Raw genomic sequence first — 24,135 nt, 5'->3', positions numbered from 1 at the left:
CTCAAACACCCTGTCAGATCGTCAGCAAAGCAGGCATTGCTTTTGAACAATTACTGAGTAAGGTATAGGGGAGCACATGAAGCAAAGAAAATACTCTGAATATCTGTTAACAGCTGAAATGTTCTGGAAACATGAAGGACAAGGAAGAAGGTTTAAGACAGAACTTGCATTTCTGGCTACTAGAAGCAGGTTCACAGAAGACAGCCAGCCAGTCACAGGACACTACTTTTGCAAGCAACTAGTTCTGAAATAGCTTAAGCACACTTTTAAATAGATAGTATAAAGAATAAGCAAAGACAGAAGGAGTCTCCAACTAAAGACTGAAAAGATATGATTTTTAAAGACAATCTAGAAGGGATCAGATAAAAAAAATGGAGTGTGGGACAAAATTTTAAAGAACAGAATTACCTCTTGAGGAAATAATAAATTTCTCAGTCAAATATCAGTCAACTAGAGATGCAGCTTACGACATAGAGAGCAACCTACAGCACTACAAACACAACAAAAACTCCAAAATTGACAGAGGCGCGCAGAAGGACTCGCAGAGGTTAACACTGGAGTCAAAACAAGACAAAAGGTTGCACAGAACATTAAACTGTGTGGCAGACTCACAAACCAAGAATATGCCCATCACTTAAAAATAAAAAAAATAAAGAGGATCCCATGATTTCACAAGCAAATGCAAACATTAACGGAATAAATAGCATGAGCAGCGCTGGAAACAGCATTATTAACATATTAGAAGGAATGAACAACATTCCAGTAAAAAGGAAATGTGCCATCAATTTTAAAGACAGCAGAACGTTAATTTCAAATTGGACACAGATGAACAAACTGGTGTTATCAGGCCACAGTAACTGTTGCTCTTGAGAGAAAAGCTGCAGGAAAACATTAGAAACTCAAATGTTATAATAAAGATTTTAGTCACAACTAAAGAAGTTTATGAAGTAAATGAACAAGAAACTAAGGCAAGGGGAAAGGTACGGTCTATATACAGCATTACCAAAGGTGGGGTGGGGGGGAAGTCTCATATAGAGTAAAAGACGTGTTGTGGTCTGTGTTTCAGCATTGGGAAGCCCATAAGAGGGGCATCAAGCCAAAACAGCCATGGGAAGAGTTTGAGGATGTTCCTCAGGGAACATCCTGCGAGAGGGCCTGAGAGCGCCCATCTACTTCATGCTGCTCAGGCAGAGAGAGCTGGTGAGGCTCTTCTTGTGTGTGGGACTCACCCACTGAACTTGGACATCTGAAGCAAAAGAGAGAAAGAACACTGCCTACAGGCTCCTGAACCAGCGGCCTGACCTTTTACCAATTCCCTGTTTGGTTCAGCACTGCCAGATTTGTCTCACATACATTCGATTTGTTGCTACTTCATCGGGATTCCACCCACAATAGAAATAGGGCTTGCAGGGATGGCCACATAGAAAAAACTGTACACCAACCTTTAGCTACTCCATTTATCACACAATGCCATTTTACAGTCAATGTTTTCTAAACAAACAAAATGCAAAAATCCCACAATAAGATTCTACCCAACCACAAGTGGTGACAGGTACGTAACTACTACTTGGAAGTGAAATGTATATATCCATAGGATTAGTACTATTTCCGTGCATTACTCTGATGGAAATTTCTTTAATGCCTGTGTTCTTAAAAATAGCTAATTGGAATTATATTTAAAAATAAACATTATTCTGTTCTCAAAAGTTTTATTTAACGATTTTGGATGTGTTCAGAATGCCAGTACCACCCGAAAAGGACACAGTGAGGGGATAATTGACCTTGTCAGCCAGAAGCAGTCTTCTCTTTTCCTTGGAACATTTAACTCATAGATGCAGCCAATTACCTTCAGGTAATGCCCGCTTCAAGGGTTTTATTGCTCTGTTCCTTTGAAATGAACTAGATTTACTGGCTTAAGTTAGATCTGTTTTGCTTGAAGTTCCAATGGCATTTTAGCATAATTTTAGCAATATTACAATTCTCTCCAATTCTAGTACTAGGCTTTACAAGTAAAGCCACTGACATCTGCGTTTCAAAGCAATCAAATATTTATGAATCTTGCAAGTATTTTTTTCCATAACCCTGAATTCATTAGTATATATATAAAAAGTAGATTTATAGATTCAGTGGCTAATCTTTACGCGTCACATTACAAGGGTATTGGACAACTTTTAATCTAAAGCCATGTCTATCCCTTATAATTGGTTGGGAGAGTCTGTGGGTCTTTGGCTTAAGCCAGAAATCCTAGCAGAGTAAAAACAGGGCAGAGCAGTATGTCATGGTTTACTACTGTCACCAGTATAGGCTCTGTCCAGGAATCATAGAGAATTTGTGTTCAGTGGTGAGAAAGCCCAGCTAACATGAAGTCAATAGAACAACTGAAAAGAAAGAGGTTGGAATGTAAAGCCCATGGCTCACTCATGGGCCCCTTGCCTAGTACTTGTTCAGCACAAATAAACCCCTCAAATTCCTCTCTCTCCCAAAGAAGCTTCTAAATTAGTCACACAGCAGAAGACAAACACAGAGTCACATGAGGAAAAATGGTCTGACCTGAGATGAGGGTACTTTTGCCCCCTCCTTATTTCAACTCACATACAGTTTAGCCTTTTTTTTTTTTAAGAAATATTTATGAATCTATACAGAGTCAAGCAGAAACAGTCTTGACTGCCCAGAAGAGACAATCAAACCAGGAACTGAACTAAGAAGATACTGAATTTAATTGCTTGTTGTCCAGATATACACAATTTATGTTAACATTTGCTAGAAAGCAAAGCAAAAAGATAAAAATATTCACAAGAAGCAAAAGAAACTGTCTACAACACTTGCAGAGAACCAATATATGGAATTGCAAGCAGTCCAGTATTTTGTTCATTAACTCCTAATTAGATAGCTCTAAAAAGAAGAATGAGCACTGTTGGATTACATATCCTACTGCAAGTCCCCAGACACTTCCTATATTGTGTTTATTTTCACAGAAGCAATAGGATTTAATTCTACAGTAATTACTTCCCAATTCTCCTCCAGAGCAGAAATATATTACATTTCCTACTAAACTGAAATCTGATTCTATCAAGTAGCTGCTGCCTTGCAACTTACTCATAAAAGAGCAAAGGGAAAGTATTTTAAGAGTTTGTATTCATCTTTGAAAGGTGCAGAGTCCAAGAGCAACTGTTGGATGGGAAAAGCAGGGCTAAGAACAGTGGTTGGGCCTTTGTAGGGTTACTACTGATCTTGTTCAGTATTCACTGCACAGACTACAATATGTATCTGCAACAATTTCCTTGTAAGAGAAATTTATATATATCTCTAAAAAAAAAATCAGTAATTCATATTTTCCTAGAAATTTAAACATAATTGTTTCAATTGGCATCCTCAGCTTCTCTCTAACTGTAATGTACTCAGCTGAAATATATACCAAATTTCTAGTTATGCCATTTTTAGAAAATGCAAAGTTTTTCCCAACTTTGGAGTTCAAGTATCAGTGGTGATTGAAGATACAGTGTTGTCAAACTTCAAGGCTTGACCAAAACCTCCTTTTCTCAACATGGAATTAGAATAACATATCTCCAAGCCTAATACCTGACAGCAACTTTCTTTTTGACTCTGGTCAGACTAGTGAATTTTCTGCTCTAGTTCTGTTGCCTACAGAATGGAACAGAACCTCCAAGGGGATGTTGGGGAAACTGATGGAAAAATGATAAGTACTTAAAGGATCAGTGAAAACACTGCTTAAAAAGTGCAATCTTGAAAAATAACTGTCCAGAAACCAGACTTGTTTTGTAAAGAAAACGGCCGTATTTGTCTTAAAACTCTCACAGAAGATTTTGGCCAGTTTTTGCCAGTTACCGAGATCTTCTTAAGTAACTATCAGTTTTAGCAGCACTACTATTGAAACATGTTTTCTGAGATTCTTTGAAAGAACTCAGCAGACATTTTCCTGGCCAACAGTGCCTTTTTATCCATTTAATTTCAAAAGATCAGCGGTTACATCTGAAAATTTTAAACTAATCCTTTCACTAAGTTTTCAGCTACCAGTGTCTTCACTGGTAATCACGGCCATTTCTGGAGAAGAGCGCAGAGAGACCAAAGGAACCTCCGGAGGCAGACCCACCTCATTCTTTGCGGATGCAGCGAGCACACCGTGCGCTGCCATACAGCAGAGAAGCCTCTGTGTAGAGCATTGGAGAGAGTTTGTGAGGGCTGGACAACCCAGCCACAGAAAGGGTATAGCTACGCAATCAGGGTGTGGAGATCTACAGGTCAGCTTTCTTAAAAAGCATGTTCAAACCTTGAAGTATGTGTAGTTTTGACAGAGTCCTGGGCTGGTACATCTATCTGAGCAGTTTGGGCAACAGAATGGGATCTCCACCCTACGGACTGAGAGCACAGCTGAGCTACGTCATGACTGCTCCCACCTACCCCAATAGATGTCTAAAGTTTTATCCATTAAACTCTTTGGCACAACTTGTACCGGAAGCTACTTCTGCAACTAGCTGTGAAAGACATACTGCAGAAGCAGATAGAAAGCGAGTTGCTCATCACTTCATTAAAGAATATCCTTAGGGAAGAGCTGAAAGAAACTATGGCCTTACACACTTCACTCCCTCCCCAGGTGCCCTCCACTGTTGACCACTTCTTTTCTTTTTCAGTATGGAGGATGAGCCCTTGGAGACCACACAAGTCAACTCCACCTGTAAAGCTTGGCCAACAGCAACTTTCATGGTGGGCGTAAAAATGAAGTGCTAATTATTAGGCAATACTCTTGTCAATAGTAATGATGTAAATAATTTTTTAAAAAAGCTGTATAGAGGGAAACACAAAATATGAGACCATGAAATATAAAGAGAGAATTATAGCTTCCCATTTGCATTTATGATTTTTTTCCTCTTGTGCATATTTCTAAGTATTTTACAGGAAATAATTTTAAATTCTGCCCATGTGCTGCCCAGCTGAGGACTGAATACTGTTTCATGATTAAATATGACAACACTGGGCTTTGCAAACTCATGAAGGAAAGATTTAGCAGGTACAGGAGGAGAGCTATTTTGTCATCTTCCCAAAATTCATGTTGCTTCTACCTGTGAAGAGAGCACTCATTATAGTTTACTGCTTCAATTGCAATGTCTTCAGTCACGCTGCTGCTGCCTTGCTAGGTTTCCTGCTTCCAGACTCATTCCACCTGGCAGAAACTCCAAGTTTTAACCAAAAACTACGAAACAGAACTAACCAGCCTGAGTTGTACTGGATGTGCAAAGAGAGAAGTGAAAGGAATGATCAAAAAAGGATGAACTGAGGAAATACAGAGCAAAAATAATGGCAGAAATAGATGAGTAAGAAAAGGGTATTTTCTTCATGTTCTTCATCATTGAGTAACCGCATCCTATCACTGCTGTTGCTTCCCTGCACTTCCTTCCACCTTTGTCTGTCTCTGTCCTCACTGCACACCATTAATCTTGAAACTCCTTTGATATTGCCCAACAGTTTTGGGTAAATACTTTTTGCCAAGTATTTTAGAAGATGCCAAGCACGAGAGGATACCGACATTATACAGACACGCTGAATTAACCCAAGCTATAGCTTGTGTCTTTCTAAAAAATTTCCAAATATTGTTTCATATAAATCTTTCTTCAGGCTTGAAATAGAAACAGTAACTTGTGAACTATACAAATAAGCTGAGAACAATTGTTAGGAGATTAGTTTGTTTTTGTTCATCAACAGAGAAAGGCAGCTCTAAGCATCCAATGGAGGGATGCTACAGGGGCAGACGTGGTGTAGTACCTCCTCTGGGGTTAGTCAGAGAAAAGCAGTGTCCTTTCTGTATCTAAAGTGTCCTTTCGGTTAAAAAGGTGCTTTTTTTTTAATCTAGAATTCCATTTTATACAAGCACAGCTGAAGATCCTCATTTCACCACCATAAGGAACTGATCATGAACACATCAAGAACTCACACTGGCAACCAAGCCTCAGGTACAACTCAAGATTGCCCAAATTCTACTGTCTTCATCAAAGTCATCAATAAGCAACTCCTTTGTAGAAGCTGGCATCCTATTCCGTCAAACAGGACTATTTAATTTTTTTTTCTTATTATGAATTATCAAATCTAAAACTAATGCATACAGCTGACATAATTGACACAATTACTGAAGAGCTGGTAGCATGGCATGTCACCATTCTGTGCTTCCTTGCTCTATTCCAACCTTTCCTCGGCAAGAAGCAGTATTGCAACACTACAGTTTAATCTTTGTTCTAGTTTCTCCTCTCCTACCTGGATTTCAAAGAAAAATCTTGCAGGGACTGTCTCTGTCTCAGATAGTTATTTTCATGAACCTTGCAACATTTGGTACCACCCTACATTCCTCAGCTCTCTGATTTAGTACATTTTTGTAAATACTGAATCACTGAGCACCAATTGTACAAAATAGTGAGAATTAAGCACTGTTTCACAGGGCACATGCATTACATCAATTACAACAGAAATGAGATGGGTGATGAAAGACTGTTGGTGGTACTGCACATTGGGACCACTATTTTGAGCACTGCTTACCATTAAAGATGACCTAAACCTTGCAGAGAAACAGCCATTTTACCTGAATTTAGCTTTCATATGTAGTAAGTACATAGGAAAGACTACAAATCATCACCATAGCTAAATACACAGCAAGGTATATTTTAGAGGCACAACTGACAGTTCAAATGTTATAGATCCCAACCATTATAGACATTTGCCTTGCAATTTCTGAGGAGGAGCAGTACAATTTGGCAGAGCCTTAGAGGAACAACTGTCAACCAACCGAAGCTCAAAAAAAGTCAGGTATGTCACGGACAGCAGAGAGCAGTTATTATAAAAAATATAGTATGTCAGGAATTGTATTCATTTTCTTGTCTCCATTCTCAGATGGAGCAACAATAAAAGGTGTGGAATAGAATTCTAAGCAAAAATGATTAAGACAAAATGCTTTTAGGCTATAGAACAGAGTTTCAAATTTATTCAAAACTCACCATAAGCTTCCCTCCCACAGAAGAAGTGATTCAACTTTCCTCTTCTCTGTGCTTTCTCCTTTGTACCTACATGGTTCCTACGATTTAGCTAGTGATACACAACAACTTCGTACTACTGAGGAATTTTTAAAATCCCTCAGGTCAATGCTGAAGCACACTAGTTAATGCAGGTTTGGCACTGGTAAAGCAATCCTTTCCTGCCATCTAGGGGACGCATACTGGTGTGCAAGTGGAGGAACAGAGACGATTGTCTTCACAGTTACGTATAAGAAAACTTTCTATATGAAATGCTTATCCCTATGCAGCAAAACAAAAATCACTTTAACTGAAGAGCAACACAACTATCAAGAAACAAACCTAACTGAAGAGTAGCACAACTATTAGAGACCAGATGCATAACAGTTTAATTCTAAAAAAAGTTAAAGGTTATTCCAAGATGCAAGTTCCTACTGCTAGTGTTGGCATTGTGGTCACATTTTTTTGTTTGCTCTCCTCACTGTTGCCTTCCTGGCTCTTTCACATGGCAGGATCTACAAAAGGAAAGAGCAAACTCAGCTAAAAGCTAAGCATAGTCAAATGCACACACAAAAATCCAAATAAGTTTTTTTTCACTCCTCTTCCATTTGGATTTGTTTTGCTCGTACTTTGAAAGGGAACAGTCCACTAAAACAAACAAAGACCCATGGTTCCCATGGCTCAAATGATGTGAAAGTCTCTTTAGGATCAAAGTTGGGGTTTCTCCTGGGATGAAAGGAAGCAGGCGTCCAACCAAGATGTTTCGTCAACTGGCTACCGTAGTACAATATGCAGGCCCCGATTCTGCCCCAGTGAAGGGACTGAAGATGAAATACTTTCCCTAACCCCTACACTGGAAGAGAGTGTTACACTACTTTGACATTTTTTCACCAAAGAGCACAAAAGCCCCCCAAATTTAATAGAAGTCTTAAATTAATCTTATTTTGATAAAAAAAAATTGAGTAGCTCTGCCCAAGTCCTCTTCCCATTACCGTATGCATTGTGTTTAAGTAGTTGGAAAGAATCACTGGCTTAGGGATAGTGAAGCTTGCTACCACCTAGGCAAGAAATTCCAAAACCAAACAAATAAAAAGCCACTTGCCAACCCATTAGAGCAATATAATATAAATCTGTGTAAGACACCTTAATTTCTTGAACTGGAACACAGTATATGCTTGCACAGCATGAACATTAGTTTGACACTAAGCGAGCACAGCTATGGAGAAAAAAAAAAAATCACTCTTTCTCACAGTATTATATTTATGGAATTTGTTATTCACAGAAAAAAAATTATCTCCTGCAAGATCAGGAAAACAGCACACATTTCATTACAAAAAAAAATCCCAGTGGTCAACAGCGAGCCTTAAATTTGGTACAGAAAAATTGGCAGAGATTAAAACTAGAAAACTGCTAGTACCCACATGCATTAGGGGAAGCCATGGATCCCAAGTGTTAGCACAGCCTGCCCTGCTAAACTTCAGGAAATACATACCCCTGAAGAAAAGAAAAAAAGAATAAAGGGACATGGGCTTGAATTAGAGACAGGATGGAAATGTAGCGAGACACCATCAAGAAATCAAGACTGCTTGTTTCCTAAGCCTGACCTCCAGTGGTGAGTACAGAGACTAAGATAAGGTACACCCTTAATGCAAACTGCCATGAACATACTCTTGAACAGTGGAAAAAAACCCCTACTATATGGATTCAGGACCACTCAAACAGCTTGAACATTGCACTTAAAGAAGTAAATTATAAAGAAGTCACACTCAGCCAAAAGGAGAACTTTTGTGCCTATGAAAGCTCATACATTCCGGCTTTAGTTTTCTGAAAATAAAGCAATTTTATGTCAGATTTGACTATTTACAGTGCCATTAGTGTAGTCTTGCAGAAGTTCTGAACTACCCAAAAGTCCGTAAGTCATTGGCTTGTATCTACAAAGCTTTCTCTTCATTTAACATATGCTTATCTTTCCATTAACTTAAGAAACTACAGGCAACAAACATGCAAGGTTTCTAGGCTTCTTTTTTAAATGTGATAAAACGTATGGTTTCAAGAAGGCAACTTTATTCAGTGTTTCAGGAGGCGTATTCCTATGCAAGAGATGCATCGTGTCTAGGTAACAGCATGTAAATATAGGCACATACTTATTTTGCTACTCTGGCCCTTCTGCTTTGAGAACATCTTCAAACCCCTTTATTCTTTGAGAATATTTTTGAAGTTGCTGGGGAAAAAGGAAATACATCGTGTTACATTAAGAAGGTCAAAATTAACACACTAGGCAAAGAGACTGAAAAAGTACCTACTGTTTAAAGCCTATCCCTATGAAATAGTGTTGGGATTGAACAGAAAAATGGGAATTCAACTGGTTGTACTTCCTGCCCCCCACCCCCATTTTCACAACTCAACACAAATTATTAATCTGTCTGTAAATACTTGTCTACAAGTCATGTTTTGTACAGAAGCTTTTTTTTTCTTTTTTTTTTTTTTTTTTTCACGAAAAAAAACCCCAAAACATAAATGAAAGTACAGTCTCTCAAAAAAAATTGAAAAGCACAAAATCAAGTGCTTCGGTAATTTTTTCATCAGAGCTTTTTTCCACCCCAAGCCCCCGTTTTGGGGTGTGTTACAATATTTACATGGTAAAATGACTACCAGTTTGACTGTAGAATTTTGTTTTCAAAACTGGAAAAAAATCAGATTGCATGTTTTACAGGGGACATCTCAGTTTAGGAAGAGCGAGTGAACTTTTTAAAATTTCAATACATGAAATTATAATAGAGAACACCAGAATATTTGCAAGCTACAGTAACTGTGGATGATAGGGTAAAGAAAGGAAAGAAAACTTTCCTTCTCAACTACAAATAACCCACTTTAGCATGCTAAATGGTACAAAAGGAAAAGTAACTTTTTATGATCACACAATGTATTTTTTTCCTTAATAGATGGTTTTCACTTACCTTATATTATTGAAGCAAATAAAAGCTGGACAAAAAAAGACAGGAAGGATAGTACAGTCAACTACTCAATTAGCCAGCTTATTTTTTCTAGTACTTATTTATGCAGTATGGCTTTATTCAGTCTTAAAAAAATTAACAGGGAGGGAAAATGAAAATTATTACTGGATCTACTTAGTAACAACAGTTAGCTTACAGACAAACACACCAGGGAAAGGGGAAGGGAAAGTCTTATGTAAAACTTAATTCCACTTCAAACAAACTAAGAAAATTCAATTAAGCAAAAGAGCTTAAAAGTCTGTAAAGACTACTTTCAAAAAGTGGATCCTGCCAACCTCATGCAAGCATGACAAAAATTGCTCAAAGGTGCATGCTCATAGAGGCTGCTAAACAAATCAGAACTATTTCTTTCATAACATGATGCATTATTTTAACACAATGGGTCTGATTTTATAAATTAGACTGTAACATGCATATCAATTACTTCATTACAGTATCCCGTATTTTGAGTAAAATGGATTATTTAGGAGAAAAATCATTGTGATATCTTACTCAATGTTTTTAAATTTTTCCTTACATTTGTAATTTTCTCCGAGAAGCTGATTAACAGTGTTCTTTGTGAACAGTATATTAAATGCAGAATATTTTTGAAGTGCAAAATCTACCTGCAGTATATTTACTACATACAGATTAACAAAAATAATGCAGTGTTTGGCAGTGCAGACACATGCAGTGTTCTAAAGCACCCCATTGTAAAAATTATTTTAAATCAAACTACTTTTAGTTGAACAGGCTCTGAAATAAATCCCCCAAAATTCTACACCAAGCCTTTCTCAAAAAAAAAACCAAAAAAAACCCCACAGCATTTGTGAACAAACTGGTATCATAAATGGAAAACTGTTGTAGCAAATGAAGTACTAAGGTGATCAAAATCAGAGCTATTGTCAAGAATGTTTCCTTCTCTAAAGGTACTCAAAGGTCTTAAGTGTTAAGGAATTAAAACTTTCACTATGCTGATAGTTCTAAGGTCTACAACATGACCATTTCCCCCTAATGGAAGTTATATGTATTACCTCAGGTGAGACTGGACTGAGGAATCAAACTATGTATTTACAAATGGTTTTACCTGGAAAGTGGTGGGGTTTGGTTTTTTTTCAATCAATCAAAGGGCTATACATCCAAACAGTGCTTTTTATAAATAATCAGGACTACATTCCAAATTATATAAAAATAAACCAAACTGAAATTATTAAGTAACCAAACAAGAAACCTCATTCACAGTACCATTTTATTTTTTCATTTATAATTTGCTTCCCTAAGAACAAAACAAATCTTATTTTCACACATTAGAACAGTTGTTAGCATGAACATCGGAGCAAGAAGCTTTAGCATCAGATTTTAACCTTGCCTTGCATTCCTCTTTTTTTCTTTAAGCACTAATTTTCACTGTTGTAAATTATTTTCGGAGCATTTTGACTTGACACTCAACACAGCCTTTCTCCTAAACGTGACTTTTGCTAACCAGCATTAGTATGTAACTTCATTCAACCAATCACTGATTCCACATGCATTCAAAGTCTTCTTTTTAACACTTACAACAACATATTTGCTGATACTTTTAAAATTTCATTAAGCTTTATTCAAATAAAAATGGAATCAAATTGAAATTAACAGAACTTAAAATTTTATTAAAGAAAACTCAGTGTGCTTGAATTACCAAAACATGATTTATCAAAAACATTTTGTCATTGAAGGACTCCAGTCAATTAGCAGAACGTTTCTAGTAACCTGACTCCACATGGCTTTTAGGCATGCAAAAGTGCAGAATGGTGTTTCTGGAAAGCCTGCCAAGCATTTATGTAGGTCAGATCCTTGACTGCTGCTAGGATTTCACTAGGAATTGGGTGTCCATTATTGTTCTTGTTTTCTTTTTTATTTTTTTCTCAGATTTTTTGGGGCATTTGGTGGTTGGGTTTTTTTGGCATCTAATGTTCTCAATTAACTTAGTTCTCTGCTCCCGCAAATAAGACTAGAAACAAAAATTAAGGCAAAATATTTTCTCTGCAATAGAATCTGAAAACATATTTGATAGTAGGTAAATAAACATTGAGATTAATTTCACTCTGAAGTCTTGAGATACAGCACCGTGATTTTGTTCTGTTTATAAATCTGGCATCTCTTTTTATTTTGCATTCATTTAGAAAACAGAACTCTCACTAAAAGGTGAGAAAAGCTTATGTATACAGTATTCAAAATTTTAACAGATTACAGCAAGTTTACACATAACACTGGCTGCCATGATTCCAAATTTAATTATCAAGAGGTTTATTTTTAAAAAGGTATTCAAGTTCTAAATTACTAAACCAGCACTTAATAACAAAATTTTTGTCCACTGTACAGATGTATTTTCAAGTAAAAGAAAAAGAATCATATCCTAGAACCACTTACCAGAGAAACTGAGAATGAAATAAATTTCTTTTAAGGCAGAAGTTCAATTATATACCAGGTTAAAAGCCACCACAATATTAACTACAACTAACTCGTTCAGTATTTAAAAATTTGCATTCATAACTATTAACTCCCATGCTGGTTAGAACTCTACTGATGTTCCAGGAATCCCAGCTGGAGATACGGTTACCCCTAAAGGCTAAAGCTATGCCAGAGTAAAGTCAACCTACTCACTACTTTTGCATTAATCAAACTACGCTCATTGATGTTAGTAAGTTATATAAACTATTTAGAAAGAGGAAGTATGAAATATTGACAATGACAACAGATTTTTAAAAAGCTATCATTGAAAAAGTTAGAATACGTATTCAGAGGAATTTCAATGCTTAAGAACAGATTCACATATGTTCATCCAGTTGAAGATTAGTGTATTAAAAAAGTTAAGAAAATACTTTGTGTTTCAGTTCAACTGCACTTGATTCAAGTACAGCTTGGGGGTTGGCTGATATAAATTAAACATGGTCACTGCCTCAGCAGCCAGAAGTACAGAAAAATGTGCATGTTCACAGATTAAATAGAAGTCTCTTCTTTTTGGGAAGAAGAAAAAAAAAAAAAAAAAAAAGCTATCTCACTCCAATACGGGAAGTCATCCACTCCAAGCCTTGACACAATCTGAAAGATAAGAGATGTTATGTTGGCACTAGTTCCATTCCAACAGCCTTAAAGTACTTTTTACTTGTTTTTATGTTTAAAAACATCTACTTAAAATAAATAAAACCAGCTGGAATTAGAACTGAAACTTGAACAGAGTAAACAGCGTTTTAAACTAAGTCTGCTTAGGCTTTAGCCACAAGAAGATGGCCAAGCATGCTATTTTACTGAAGGTTGGCACTTCAATTTTTTTTCCCTTGTAAAATACACTATTTTTAACATGCTCACTCATAAATACATGGTACCAAATAAGTTTTTCTTTTTCTACAGGTTTCCCATGAAAGACTGCTTACTTGAAAACTAGACCTCTACATACTAATACTAAAGACAAAGGACAGGTGACCCAGACTGAATTGGTTCATGAAAAGGCAGTGTATCAAGAATTCCAAAATCCCACTGCAAAATTAAAAATAAATTTGTATTTAACACCAAGATTGCATGGGATCTAATCTGCTTACTCGCTCAATTTGCATCTCTATTTCAAAGTCTTACATTTCAGAAGATAGGCTTTCATTTGATGTTCTAGGGACCTAGTTACCTAGTTTATGCCATCTTTAAGCTTTACGTTTGTAAAGTATATCATGACTTAGCAATCCAAGAGGGCTAGCTTCACTCACACAGAGCTAATCTCCCTAGACTTCTGTCAGATCTTCCCAGGGAAGATTCAGCTCAGCAATCTAACTCAGGGAATTTTTTTTGAGTCTGTCTCACTACTGCCACAGTTTTAAGTATTCTAATTACTCATCTTTTTTAAATAAGAAAGCAGCAGCCTAGGATGGCCAGTGTTTCTAAACAAGTTCATATTCATTAATTTCTACCTTCCTCCAAATGCCATCTTATTTGAACATCTAAGTTAGTACATAAACTAGATACTCAAAAACAACTTTGGCAAAACTTGTAGGAGAAAAGCACAGTTAACTCTTAGAATGAAACAATACAATCCAAAGACTCAATCAAAAACCCAGTTTGTTTTCACTAATATATCCCCCCTAAGGAAGTGAATGTTGCCAATCACTCTACAAGACATCTCTATTACATTAGAAAATACTTCATACTAGAAGTGAGGAAGATGCTCTCACTTCCCAAATACTCAGTTGGATCACTATTTTTGATGTCACAAGACCACATTATTGTAAAGGTTGTACAACACAGCTGAAAAATACCTCTAACTATTACACATTAGAAGACTGCTTTAAGAATCAAGATAAGAATTAGGACACTGCAAACCATGTAAGCAAGATGCTATCCAACTTGTTACAGGCATCCAAAAATGTTTTTTGATCTTTATAGACAAAGGATCTAAGGAAAGTTCAGCTTTCCATTTTAGTAATTGCTGGCATAAGGTATACAAGTTTCAATATTAGCTACACTAGTCAGATATAAATAAAAGGTTTAATACTGGTAACAACTTTGTTTATGCCAGATCTATGTACCTTTTCCTCAAAACTATGTTTGAATGCTTATCAAAAAACCCACACAACCAAAAAAAGACCCCAAAACCACCACCCCACCACCACCACCTTAAAAGCTTGTGGCAGATCAGAATGTAAAGGAAGACAACAGTAGCTTATTTCTTTAGCTACACAGTCAGACAGAGTGAGAGGGCAGCGCACAGAGAGAAAACAATTATGCCAACAGCTACGTATTTGGGTGGGGGGTGTTGGGGGGTTTTTTTGTGTTGTTGTTTGGGTTTTGTTTTGGTTTTTAACAATAATCTGAAAGACTTCCATACAAATTTGGAGTTTGGGCTATGAAAAAATAGCCACAAGGTTCAGTAAACAAAAGGAAAAATTGAAAATGTCCCCCTGACTGCAAAGATCAGAAAACACGTTCTTTCAGGAAATCTACATTGGTGTCATTAGACTTCTAAATCATTATGCTCATTTACCATCTATTATGATACTAAGCAGTAAGCATTTACCCTTCTCCTGTCAAAGCACAACAGGACTGAATGTGCCATGGGTGATCCTTTATGGAGCTAAGGGTGAGGTATGTAGATATCTCAGCAGCTGTCATGCAACCTTTCATGTCCTGCTTGTTTGCAAAGATGAGAACTGCAGCCTTCCGTAAATCCTAGAAGTAATTTAGAGTATTCATAATAGTTATTATAAAGAACTAAAAGGCTATTGCGTTAACTGAAGTTCTTAAAAGAACTGTATTCAAGCTAATCTACAATTACACAGCAGCCTGGAGTTTTAACAGACTTAGTGCATTAAAAATTAATTACATTAAGACTGAAGGAACCAATTTTTTCAGAAATGTTCTCCACCACAGAGAATCAAATTATAATGTATTATATGACTATCCTTCTGGTGTTGACCACATGTTCATATGTTAACTAATGAAAGTCCTGTTAAAATATATATCATAAAGCTCCAAACCATCCAGCCAGAATTATTACTGGATAAACATTCCAAAATCTAGATATAGATACTATTCAAATGGAAAAGCCTGCTAGATATCATTCCCTTGAAATTACCTCCAACTTCATTAAACAAGTTCTGTAGTGACTAAAGCAGTAACAATTTAAGAAAGCTATCTAAATTCTTCTAAGTTTTGTCCTATTGTTCCAAAAAGGGAGTGCTAATAGTGCTGCAGCAGCTTTAGTAAAAACAGAAACTAATAAAAAGTTGGTTTGCTTCTGTATTGAAATTAGAATTTCACACAGCAATGAGACAAGAACTGGAATGTATGGTTTGAGGAGTGCGGACAGGTAAACAAATGTGATACTCAGGAAGCTGACTGTTGTAATTAAAAGTTTTCAACATATTTAAGTGTATATTAAGTTTTGAAACTACTTCTCCATCAAGAGGAAAAAAACCCAAACCTTTATGTTTCAAATTGAAAATTCACTCCTACAAGTAGTCCAGTCTAGGCCTACTTGACTGTTGTCAAGAGATGGGAGACCACAATTTATAAGAGTTATAAACTCTTAGTTTGTAACACTGGAAACTAATAAATTACATGAGAAAACTTCACCACAAAAAGTCATCCTTCCATCTTTTTTGGTAGTGTATTTGCTCGTTACTTACCAGACTCACACTACACTAATATAAAGTAAAAGCTTCACTCATTTGAAACAATGCAAATTTCTCGGAGAAATGAACTCCACAGAATTACTTGCATTGTACTGAACCCTTTTCCTTCAAAAATGAAGGGAGATATTTAAACAACCCTGATTTAGCTTGAGAGCGATCATGGAAGGTTTTAACCTACTTTAGCTAACCCAATGTAGATGTTAATTTAGGATGTTTGAGGAAGCTGACCCAATGTTGAACAGTCCTCAATACAACATATAATAATAAAATTACAAACAAAATAATTCAGAAGGAAACTGAACTGAAACCAATTTATCCATAGTATTAGACATCATGATACTTAATTTTAAGGAACCAGATTAAAACAAACAAGAAAGGGAAATTGAATTGCCTACTTTCTAAAATAAAAGTAAAAACTAAAAAAAATTTTCATAAAATTTTAACCAATTTAACTGAAAGAAGAGAGACAGTAGTGGAGAACAATAATACCCAGTTACATTAATGCAAAGTTTAAGATATTTTACAAGTTCAACATTTGCAAAGTAGAGTGATTTGATTACAATCAAGCAAACCCTATTAGAAGATTACATCATAATAATTTTCCTGTTTGTTTATAATCTACATGGTTTTAAAATGTGACCAATGCACATGCACATTTAGGCTCAGAAATTTTTTTGTGACACTGTGATTTTTGCTAACATAGGAAGCATGTAATGTTATTTGACTGTTCACAACAAAAGAAAACTATTATCCCAACTCTCCACCATACCTCATGAGCCAGCATTCTATAAAGTTCTTCTTTTGTAATAGAAAGTCGCTCTCTATCAATGCTGTCAACAACAAGAATGATGAACTAGGGGAAAAAACAATAGTACAGTACGTAAGTACAAAGTAGAAATTACAAAAAGCATATTTTCAAGAGACCACTACCACAAGTCTTCCCGTAGAAGAGACACATAGACTATCAGAGCACACTAGAAAATAGAACAAGAGATTTATTGTTAGTCTTTTGCTAGAGTCCTGGAAATCATACATGAAGATTATAGTCAAAAACCAAACAAACCCCCCCAAAATGATTGTGCTTGTACATTTCAGCACTGCCATAAAGATCTACTTTCATGCACTATAGTTAAATCTCCTTGGCGGATTTTCAGGCCCTATACCATAAGCAAAAAAGCACCTACAAATAGTGGAATTACATTTAAAATGTGGCTGACAAACTTGCTACACAGTTACCAGTGAAAACAGCTATAACTGTCCACTACTTGCATACTCAGAAAGCTATAAAATGGAAATTAAAATTCCCTATTTTGAAAGAAGCATTTTTAGCAATTCAGCATCACCATACTCACAAGGCTTAAGAAATGTTGTTTCCAAGTACTACATCAGACCTCAGACAGCTATGTACCTGTAGGGCGTAGTGTTATGTTGTTGCACAACACCTTGACCTTTGTAACGCACAGGGCCCGTGCAGTTGGCCTCTCACTTACAGCTTTGCACCCTTCCACCTAAGCACCTGAGACAGCTATAACACTGATTTTACCCTTGCTGTTCCTGCCAGGCAAATTATTCTCATGGCCCTGCACGTGTGAATCCTGAGACACTGCTAGGTCTGGTACATCAGGTCTCCCATGGGAAGCTATTGTCACTGGTATGAAAATTACTCTCTTCTATCCCACTCTTTCTGCCCCTTGTTTTGTACCTTCTCTTTTATAACCTTACACTAGAGGGGGAAAAGACATGGCATTATGTAGTAGGTAATACTCAAGTAAATGCTTCTAAGCATTATGCAGTAGTACATGTACACAGACCTTAACAACTGATCTGTGTTCAACACCTGCCCTGCTCAGAGTATGCTCCAAGCAGTGCTAACAGCACCATCAGTTCTCTGCCCAAATGGGAATACTTTTCCATCCCTTTTCTCTTTTACTGTAACTCTTTTTGTTTGCCCCGATAACTTAACCATGAGAGCTCCCTCCCCTTTCCTCTCCCCCTATATCTTGCATCTGTAATCCTGTCTCAATATCCTTTCTGTAAGAATATGATGTCTTAAAACAGAATTGCAGAGTTAGCCATATTAAGTTGAAACTAATTAGGACAGGTATGCGCTGAAAAGCTTATTTGTGGGATTTTTACATTACTCCAAAGATTGTGTTTAGATTGCTTCAATTTACACGTAAGGAAAGAGAGACATAGTGACAAAAAAGAGGATTAGAAGTCACCGCTATAATTCTCCAACATATGCTCCACAATCACTTTGCCTTATAAAATTAAGGGGATTCATTACCCATTGAAAATGACCACAAAGTATTAAAAACTAAGTCAATTTAATGCTGCTGTGACTTTGAGATGTCTAGAAGACGAGGAGGAACAGTAAAGGAATTGTTCATACTGGGGAGGCTAGGATTAGCATACTAAACAGACCCCTTTTCTTCCTCAGATGTTTCCAGCAGTCAAAGCTGCTAAGGAAAGGGCAAGTTCTTCTTTCCAAGTGCTAGAAAGCACTGGATTTCAAACACTTACTAGCCAGAATATGACGAAGAACATCCCAAAAGGATGAAAAAAAGAACTAATACACGCATCTTCCCAAATTCCAAAATTAAAGATTCTCAATGGGCAAATATCAAGAATTTATTGTTATTGTACCAGATAATACTGGCAGAATTTTCTTCACCCTCATGTGTACATGTCTTAGATGCAGCCATACTTTTCTAGGTAAAATTAAAAGTAGTAGAGATGAAGGTTGAGATGTCATCACCAGGCTTTCTAATCTTCCCTCTCTCAAAGTCAGGCATAGGGCAGAAAACCTCATTTTACAGGAGGATGGAATGCTTATACAATGTGTAATATCTACAAGAGATCTCTACTTTTAGTAGAAATCATAAGAAATGAAGTCTAAAATCGTTTACATCAATGTAGAAGTCTCAAAGTCAGGCTACCAAGATTTTATGCATATGTTGCGTTGATAACCTTTTGGCATCAGAAAGACTGGTATAAGAACCAAACCCCCAAAAGACAACTGTTGCTGAGTTCTACTCCAACCTGTCCAGCAACGGCAACTTTACTAGTTATCTCACGAGTACTGCACAGCTAGACTTTCCCTTATCCTTTGGATAAAAGCCACAGGCTGATGCGCTTTTTAGATACTTCTGCCGAAAGAAAGTTTTGTTCCTCATCCTTAATTATCATTACCTCAAAAACATTTCAGACTAGATGTACAGAAGTTAGGTTAACCACTGCAAATCCTCACCAAATTTGCAGAATACACTGCAAAATTTTCTTTTTCATCTATTTGAAAAAACATGCAAAGAACCTATTTGATCTGAAATGTATTTTGATATCATTTGATTGGCTAGGGAAAAAAGTCTGACTTCACAGTTTGTACCACAGATCAAACATTTTGGGTTTGTTCTTCCTCAAAAAGATTTAAAAACAATACAACTGCAATCTTTATAAAAAACTACCAATGAGCCTAATAAATGAATACAATTTCAAACAAACTTAATGAATTTGCAGATTTCAAAGCAGCTTCTCATACCTCTGTGTTTGAATAATAGGTATTCCACGATGACCGTAATGATTCCTGTCCTCCAATATCCCACATTAAGAAATGAGTGTTTTTCACCACTATTTCTTCTACATTGCTTCCTATGGTTGGAGAAGTATGAACCACTTCATTCATTAAGCTAAAGGAAACAATATCACACCATAAAGACCAGCCAGTAAAATCCACAAGGCTTGTCACAGCTCAATTACAACAGATTTGTTGTAGAAAAAGTAAATACTTGTAACTGATAAAAAAAGATTAAAAAAAATTTCAAAAAGCTATACATTTGAATTTTTATAGAAATTAAGCAAATATTTAAGAGCAGTTCTTTGGTGAAAATATTAGTTCAATCTGAATTTGGACTAAAAACTGTGCTTGACATTCTAGCATGCTTTTGTAGAAGAGACTATAGACATGCTTAAAGACATCAGTAATGAAAAATAAGCACATAAAAGACTCATAACAAATGGATAAGCATCTGCATTTCAAGAGGCTTTTCTTTTTAAAGGATATTCTTAACATACTTAAACTGCACTTGTTTCAAAGCAGAAGCTGCTATTCTAATGATCCCAAATAAGGGGAACACTAAACCGTGCAAAATATAAATCAGAAAATAATTTTATCAGAGTACTCAACTTAGTAACTCAGTATTAAAAAAAATTCCTGAGGACTGTTTTTTTTACATAGCTGAAAATTTCTCAGTTCTACCTTTAAGCTTTGACAAAAGTGCTTAGGAAAAAGGTTTTTTGGAAAACATCCTCTCCTGCCTTGGTATCCAAATATATGCATAGTAATTTGGCTACACCCTCCTCCTTTTCCACAATTACAACAGAAATTATTTTCCTGCCAATATTCTTGAATGTATCATACTCTTGTAATGCTGCCAAGATTTGGGTGCAGCAATGCTACTGAAAATGCTTAAGGTAGGACCTAGGCAAGATGAAACACTATTTTGATGAATCCTCCATCACAAATTTTAGACACTGGAATTGGGAAACATTTGGAAACATTTATGGATTTTTGCAGAGTGGCTACAATTTCCATTAATTTAGAAATCACTTTCTTCTCTGCAGTCCTTGGCAACAGGATCATTTCTATGCTTACAAATAAAGATAGGCTTTGATGGAAAAGAATTTGCAGTTCACTTTGTGCTTGTATCTACATTTTTGTTATTCAGTTTACAGTTTAAGTTTTAAAACACTTTAGTTCTCTCACTTATCCTTTAAATATTTGCTCTGTTTAGAACAATTAATACCATTAATGTACAAACTGTGATCTAGAACCCTAGAGATTCCGCCAGGTTGCAAAGCTGAATTGTCAACGATTAAACAGCGACAAATACTAAAATGTAAACAGAAAAACAAAATAGTTCATGTACTTACAATTGGTAAAGAATAGTAGTCTTTCCAGCATTATCAAGTCCTACTATGATCACTTTGTGCTCTGCATATACACAAAAAAAGACAAGAATAAATCAGCGGAAACAGCAATAATTATAATTCTGGTTAATCACTTTTCCTTACTGAAGAAAGCAACTGTTTGTTTGTCTTATTTCAATAGCTTACACAAACTACTGGTGACTTCAGGACAAGTGAAAAAAAAAAAATCCACAAAGCCTCATCTTCTCTTGAGACTACGGTTTTAGGAAGTCAGTACTGGAAGTCTTCATAAAGGAATGGTTACTAGTATGATTACTTCATTAAAGAAAGAATCTAGTTTTAGAAAGAAAAGTACAATGAAAAACCATAACTCATAGCAGTGTATCATCTTAAAAACGTCACCAGACATCCCAGGACTGCACAAAGCATTATCCTAACATTCAAAGATCAATAATAACTACCTGTTAAGGGACCACCATCATTCACACAGTAAAAACTGAGAGGACACGATATTTTAATAGATGACAAATCCCCATGTTGCAATTTCTGAACCGAAAAGTCACAGAATGACAGAAGGGTTGAGGTAGGAAGACACTTCTGGAGGTCATCTGGTGCAACCACCCTGCTCAAGCAGGACCATCTAGAGCCAGTCGCCCAGGACCATGTCCAGAGGTTTTTGAATATCTGCAAGGACGGAGACTCCACAACCTCCCTGGGCGGGTGCTCAGTCATCCTTACAGTGAAAAAGTATTTCCTAATATTCAGAAGGAACCTCCTGTGTTGCAGTGTGCACCCATTGCCTCTGGTCCTGTCACTGGGCACCACTGGGACGAGCCTGGCTCTTTCCTCTGGTCCTGTCACTGGGCACCACTGGGACAAGCCTGGCTCTTTCCTCTTTGCACCCTCCTTTCAGGTATTTATATATATTAACGAGATTGCCTCTGAGCCTTTTCTTATCGAGGCTAAGCAGTCCCAGCTCTCTCAGCCTTTTCTCATATGTGAGATGCTCCAGTCCCTTAATCATCCTTGTGTCCCGCCACTGGACTCTCTCCAGTACATCCATGTCTCCTGTACTGAGGAGCCCAGAACTGGACATGCTACTCCAGGTGAGGCCTCATCAGTGCTGAGAAGGGAAAGATCACCTCCCTCAACCTGCTGGAAATTCCAGCGTATAGAATAGTGATCTTCAAAATGCTGCAATGTTATTGTTCCAGGCACAGGGGAAACAAAACCAAAACAAAAAAACCCCCACAAACAAAACCCCCCAGAACTTACATGCTTCTCTGTAGTTAATCCTTCTCAGAATTTCAAATACAACAGCACAGCCAATTAGAATGGTAGTTCTTTTGATACGTGTGTGAAGTTAGAAGATACTGATCTGCTTACTGACAAAAAGCAAACCACTTGAGAGCAGAGAATTTCCAAATGGATACTAGAAGTAAAACTGGCATAAGAAGTCTGAGAACAGGCTCACTTTTGAAGCGGTAGTATTTAAAATTCTAGTGCACTTATTCCAAAGCAAAACATGGTTCACAGCTTAAAGATTTCCTCTAAAATACCACATTCGATCTACAAGACTTATCACAAATTACTAAAAGGTCAGAAGATCTATCATAAATACCAAATTGGTGGGATTTTGCCTGCGAGTGGGTGGTCTGAGGAAGAATTAAAGTGGTTTTCTTTGTGTTTTTTTAATCTATTTATACATAATAACCTAGATCTTTTCACAATGAAATGCTTTTAATAAAACAATCTCTTGCTTGGAACTTTTAGAAGTTTTGCTATGCAATACGGCCCTAACAAATGCTGAAATGTATTTCCTTCTATCGGTTCCCCTACTATTGCATCCTGCCAAGACATTCTAAGGAAAGAACTTTTCCTGGCCTTAAATCCAGTAATATTTGTAGCCCCATAAGAAGCAGCATCAGTATTTAATAACCTTTCCCAATACATAAATAGTATTAAATCCTTCCTACTTTCAACTCTAATAAGCCATGCCACATAGCTAGACTGTCCATCTCCCAATTCAGTTAAGTTTAAAGGGCTTTCAAAGTTCAAACACAGAAATACCCTTCTGTTGTTTTCAAAACCACCATGTTGTCAACTATTGTCTAGAGAAAGACTCCTACTTTTGCAACATTCTGTTTCAGTTATTTGCAAGGAGGAAAAGAAAAGGAATTCTAGTCAGGCGTTACACGGCTCTTTCCCACCTTCACATCAGAATACAGAGTCTTACTTAGGAATGAATGAGAAAAGCGTTGGATGAAACAGTATCATGGTACTTAGAGTAGTGAAAAAAAAGAAAATCCTCATTGAGATGACAGTTTTTGAAAGCCACTGAAATGTGAATGGTTCAACACTAATTGGGAAAAAAAGGCACAGCTTATCTCTGTGTTACTCCATAGTCAAATGGTATTTGATACATTAACTGAATAAGCACAAACAAGAAACAGTCACATAAGTGTTAATTAATGTTGATTTGGGGATGAAAATAATAAGATGAAAGCATCAGTAACTCATACAAATAGCAGTTTCCACTGTTTATCAATGGCAGTTGCTTTCAGAACTGTTATCTATGGTTATGGAAAACTCTTCACTTACAAACATATTCAAAAGTTGAATTTCTGCCTAGTTTGGTTAGATTACACAATTTTTACTTGTGTATGTGCATTAGAGGAAAAACATGTGAACTTAAAAACTGCCAAACCAAGACAGAACAAAATTTTAGCATGATGAATACTTGTTTACAAGATTAACCAGTAGAAGATGCTACATTTAAGAGAAAGGACAATTATGGAGTAAGCCATAGGCAGTAATTTATGCTCATATTTGTGTTCTGTACTTACAGACTAACCCAAGTTTCTCCCTTTCACTGGCTGGTATTCAAACTCAGTTTTGGTTGTATTCATGAATATCTTCCCAGTCCACCATGTTCTTGGCAAAGGAAGAAGAAAATCCATAACAGAGTTGCCAGAGCAGAAGAGCAGAGTCTTTATAAATCAGGTAGAAAGAGGGGAAAAAAATAAGTAGAAAAAGTAGGCATAT

The 24,135-nt window shown here is 36.5% G+C and overlaps 1 protein-coding gene across 2 annotated transcripts; it reads right to left on the bottom strand.

Moving 5' to 3' along the window:
• Nucleotides 1-10,718: 10,718 nt before the first annotated feature.
• On the bottom strand, nt 10,719-21,737 carry ARL5B (ADP ribosylation factor like GTPase 5B). 2 transcript variants are annotated; one of them, XM_035889011.1, is made up of 5 exons: nt 21,094-21,737; nt 19,703-19,812; nt 16,934-17,017; nt 15,048-15,199; nt 10,719-13,087 (listed from the first exon to the last, which is right to left on the bottom strand). In XM_035889011.1, the coding sequence occupies exons 2-5, from the start codon at nt 19,766-19,768 to the stop codon at nt 13,039-13,041; spliced, it is 351 nt and encodes a 116-aa protein (XP_035744904.1). In that variant the 5' UTR covers nt 19,769-19,812; nt 21,094-21,737; the 3' UTR covers nt 10,719-13,038. The 2 variants fall into 2 exon arrangements, with proteins under 2 accessions (XP_035744904.1, XP_009647579.1); XM_009649284.2 differs by having other exon boundaries at nt 19,703-19,850; nt 21,094-21,734.
• Between the last annotated feature and the right edge of the window lie 2,398 nt (nt 21,738-24,135).

The sequence above is a fragment of the Egretta garzetta genome, unplaced genomic scaffold (assembly GCF_000687185.1).
Source record: "Egretta garzetta isolate BGI_Z169 unplaced genomic scaffold, ASM68718v1 scaffold641, whole genome shotgun sequence".
In the NCBI taxonomy this organism is placed as follows: Eukaryota; Metazoa; Chordata; class Aves; order Pelecaniformes; family Ardeidae; genus Egretta; species Egretta garzetta.
Note: the sequence above shows the minus strand (reverse complement) of the source record. Positions and strands in the feature narration are given on the sequence as shown.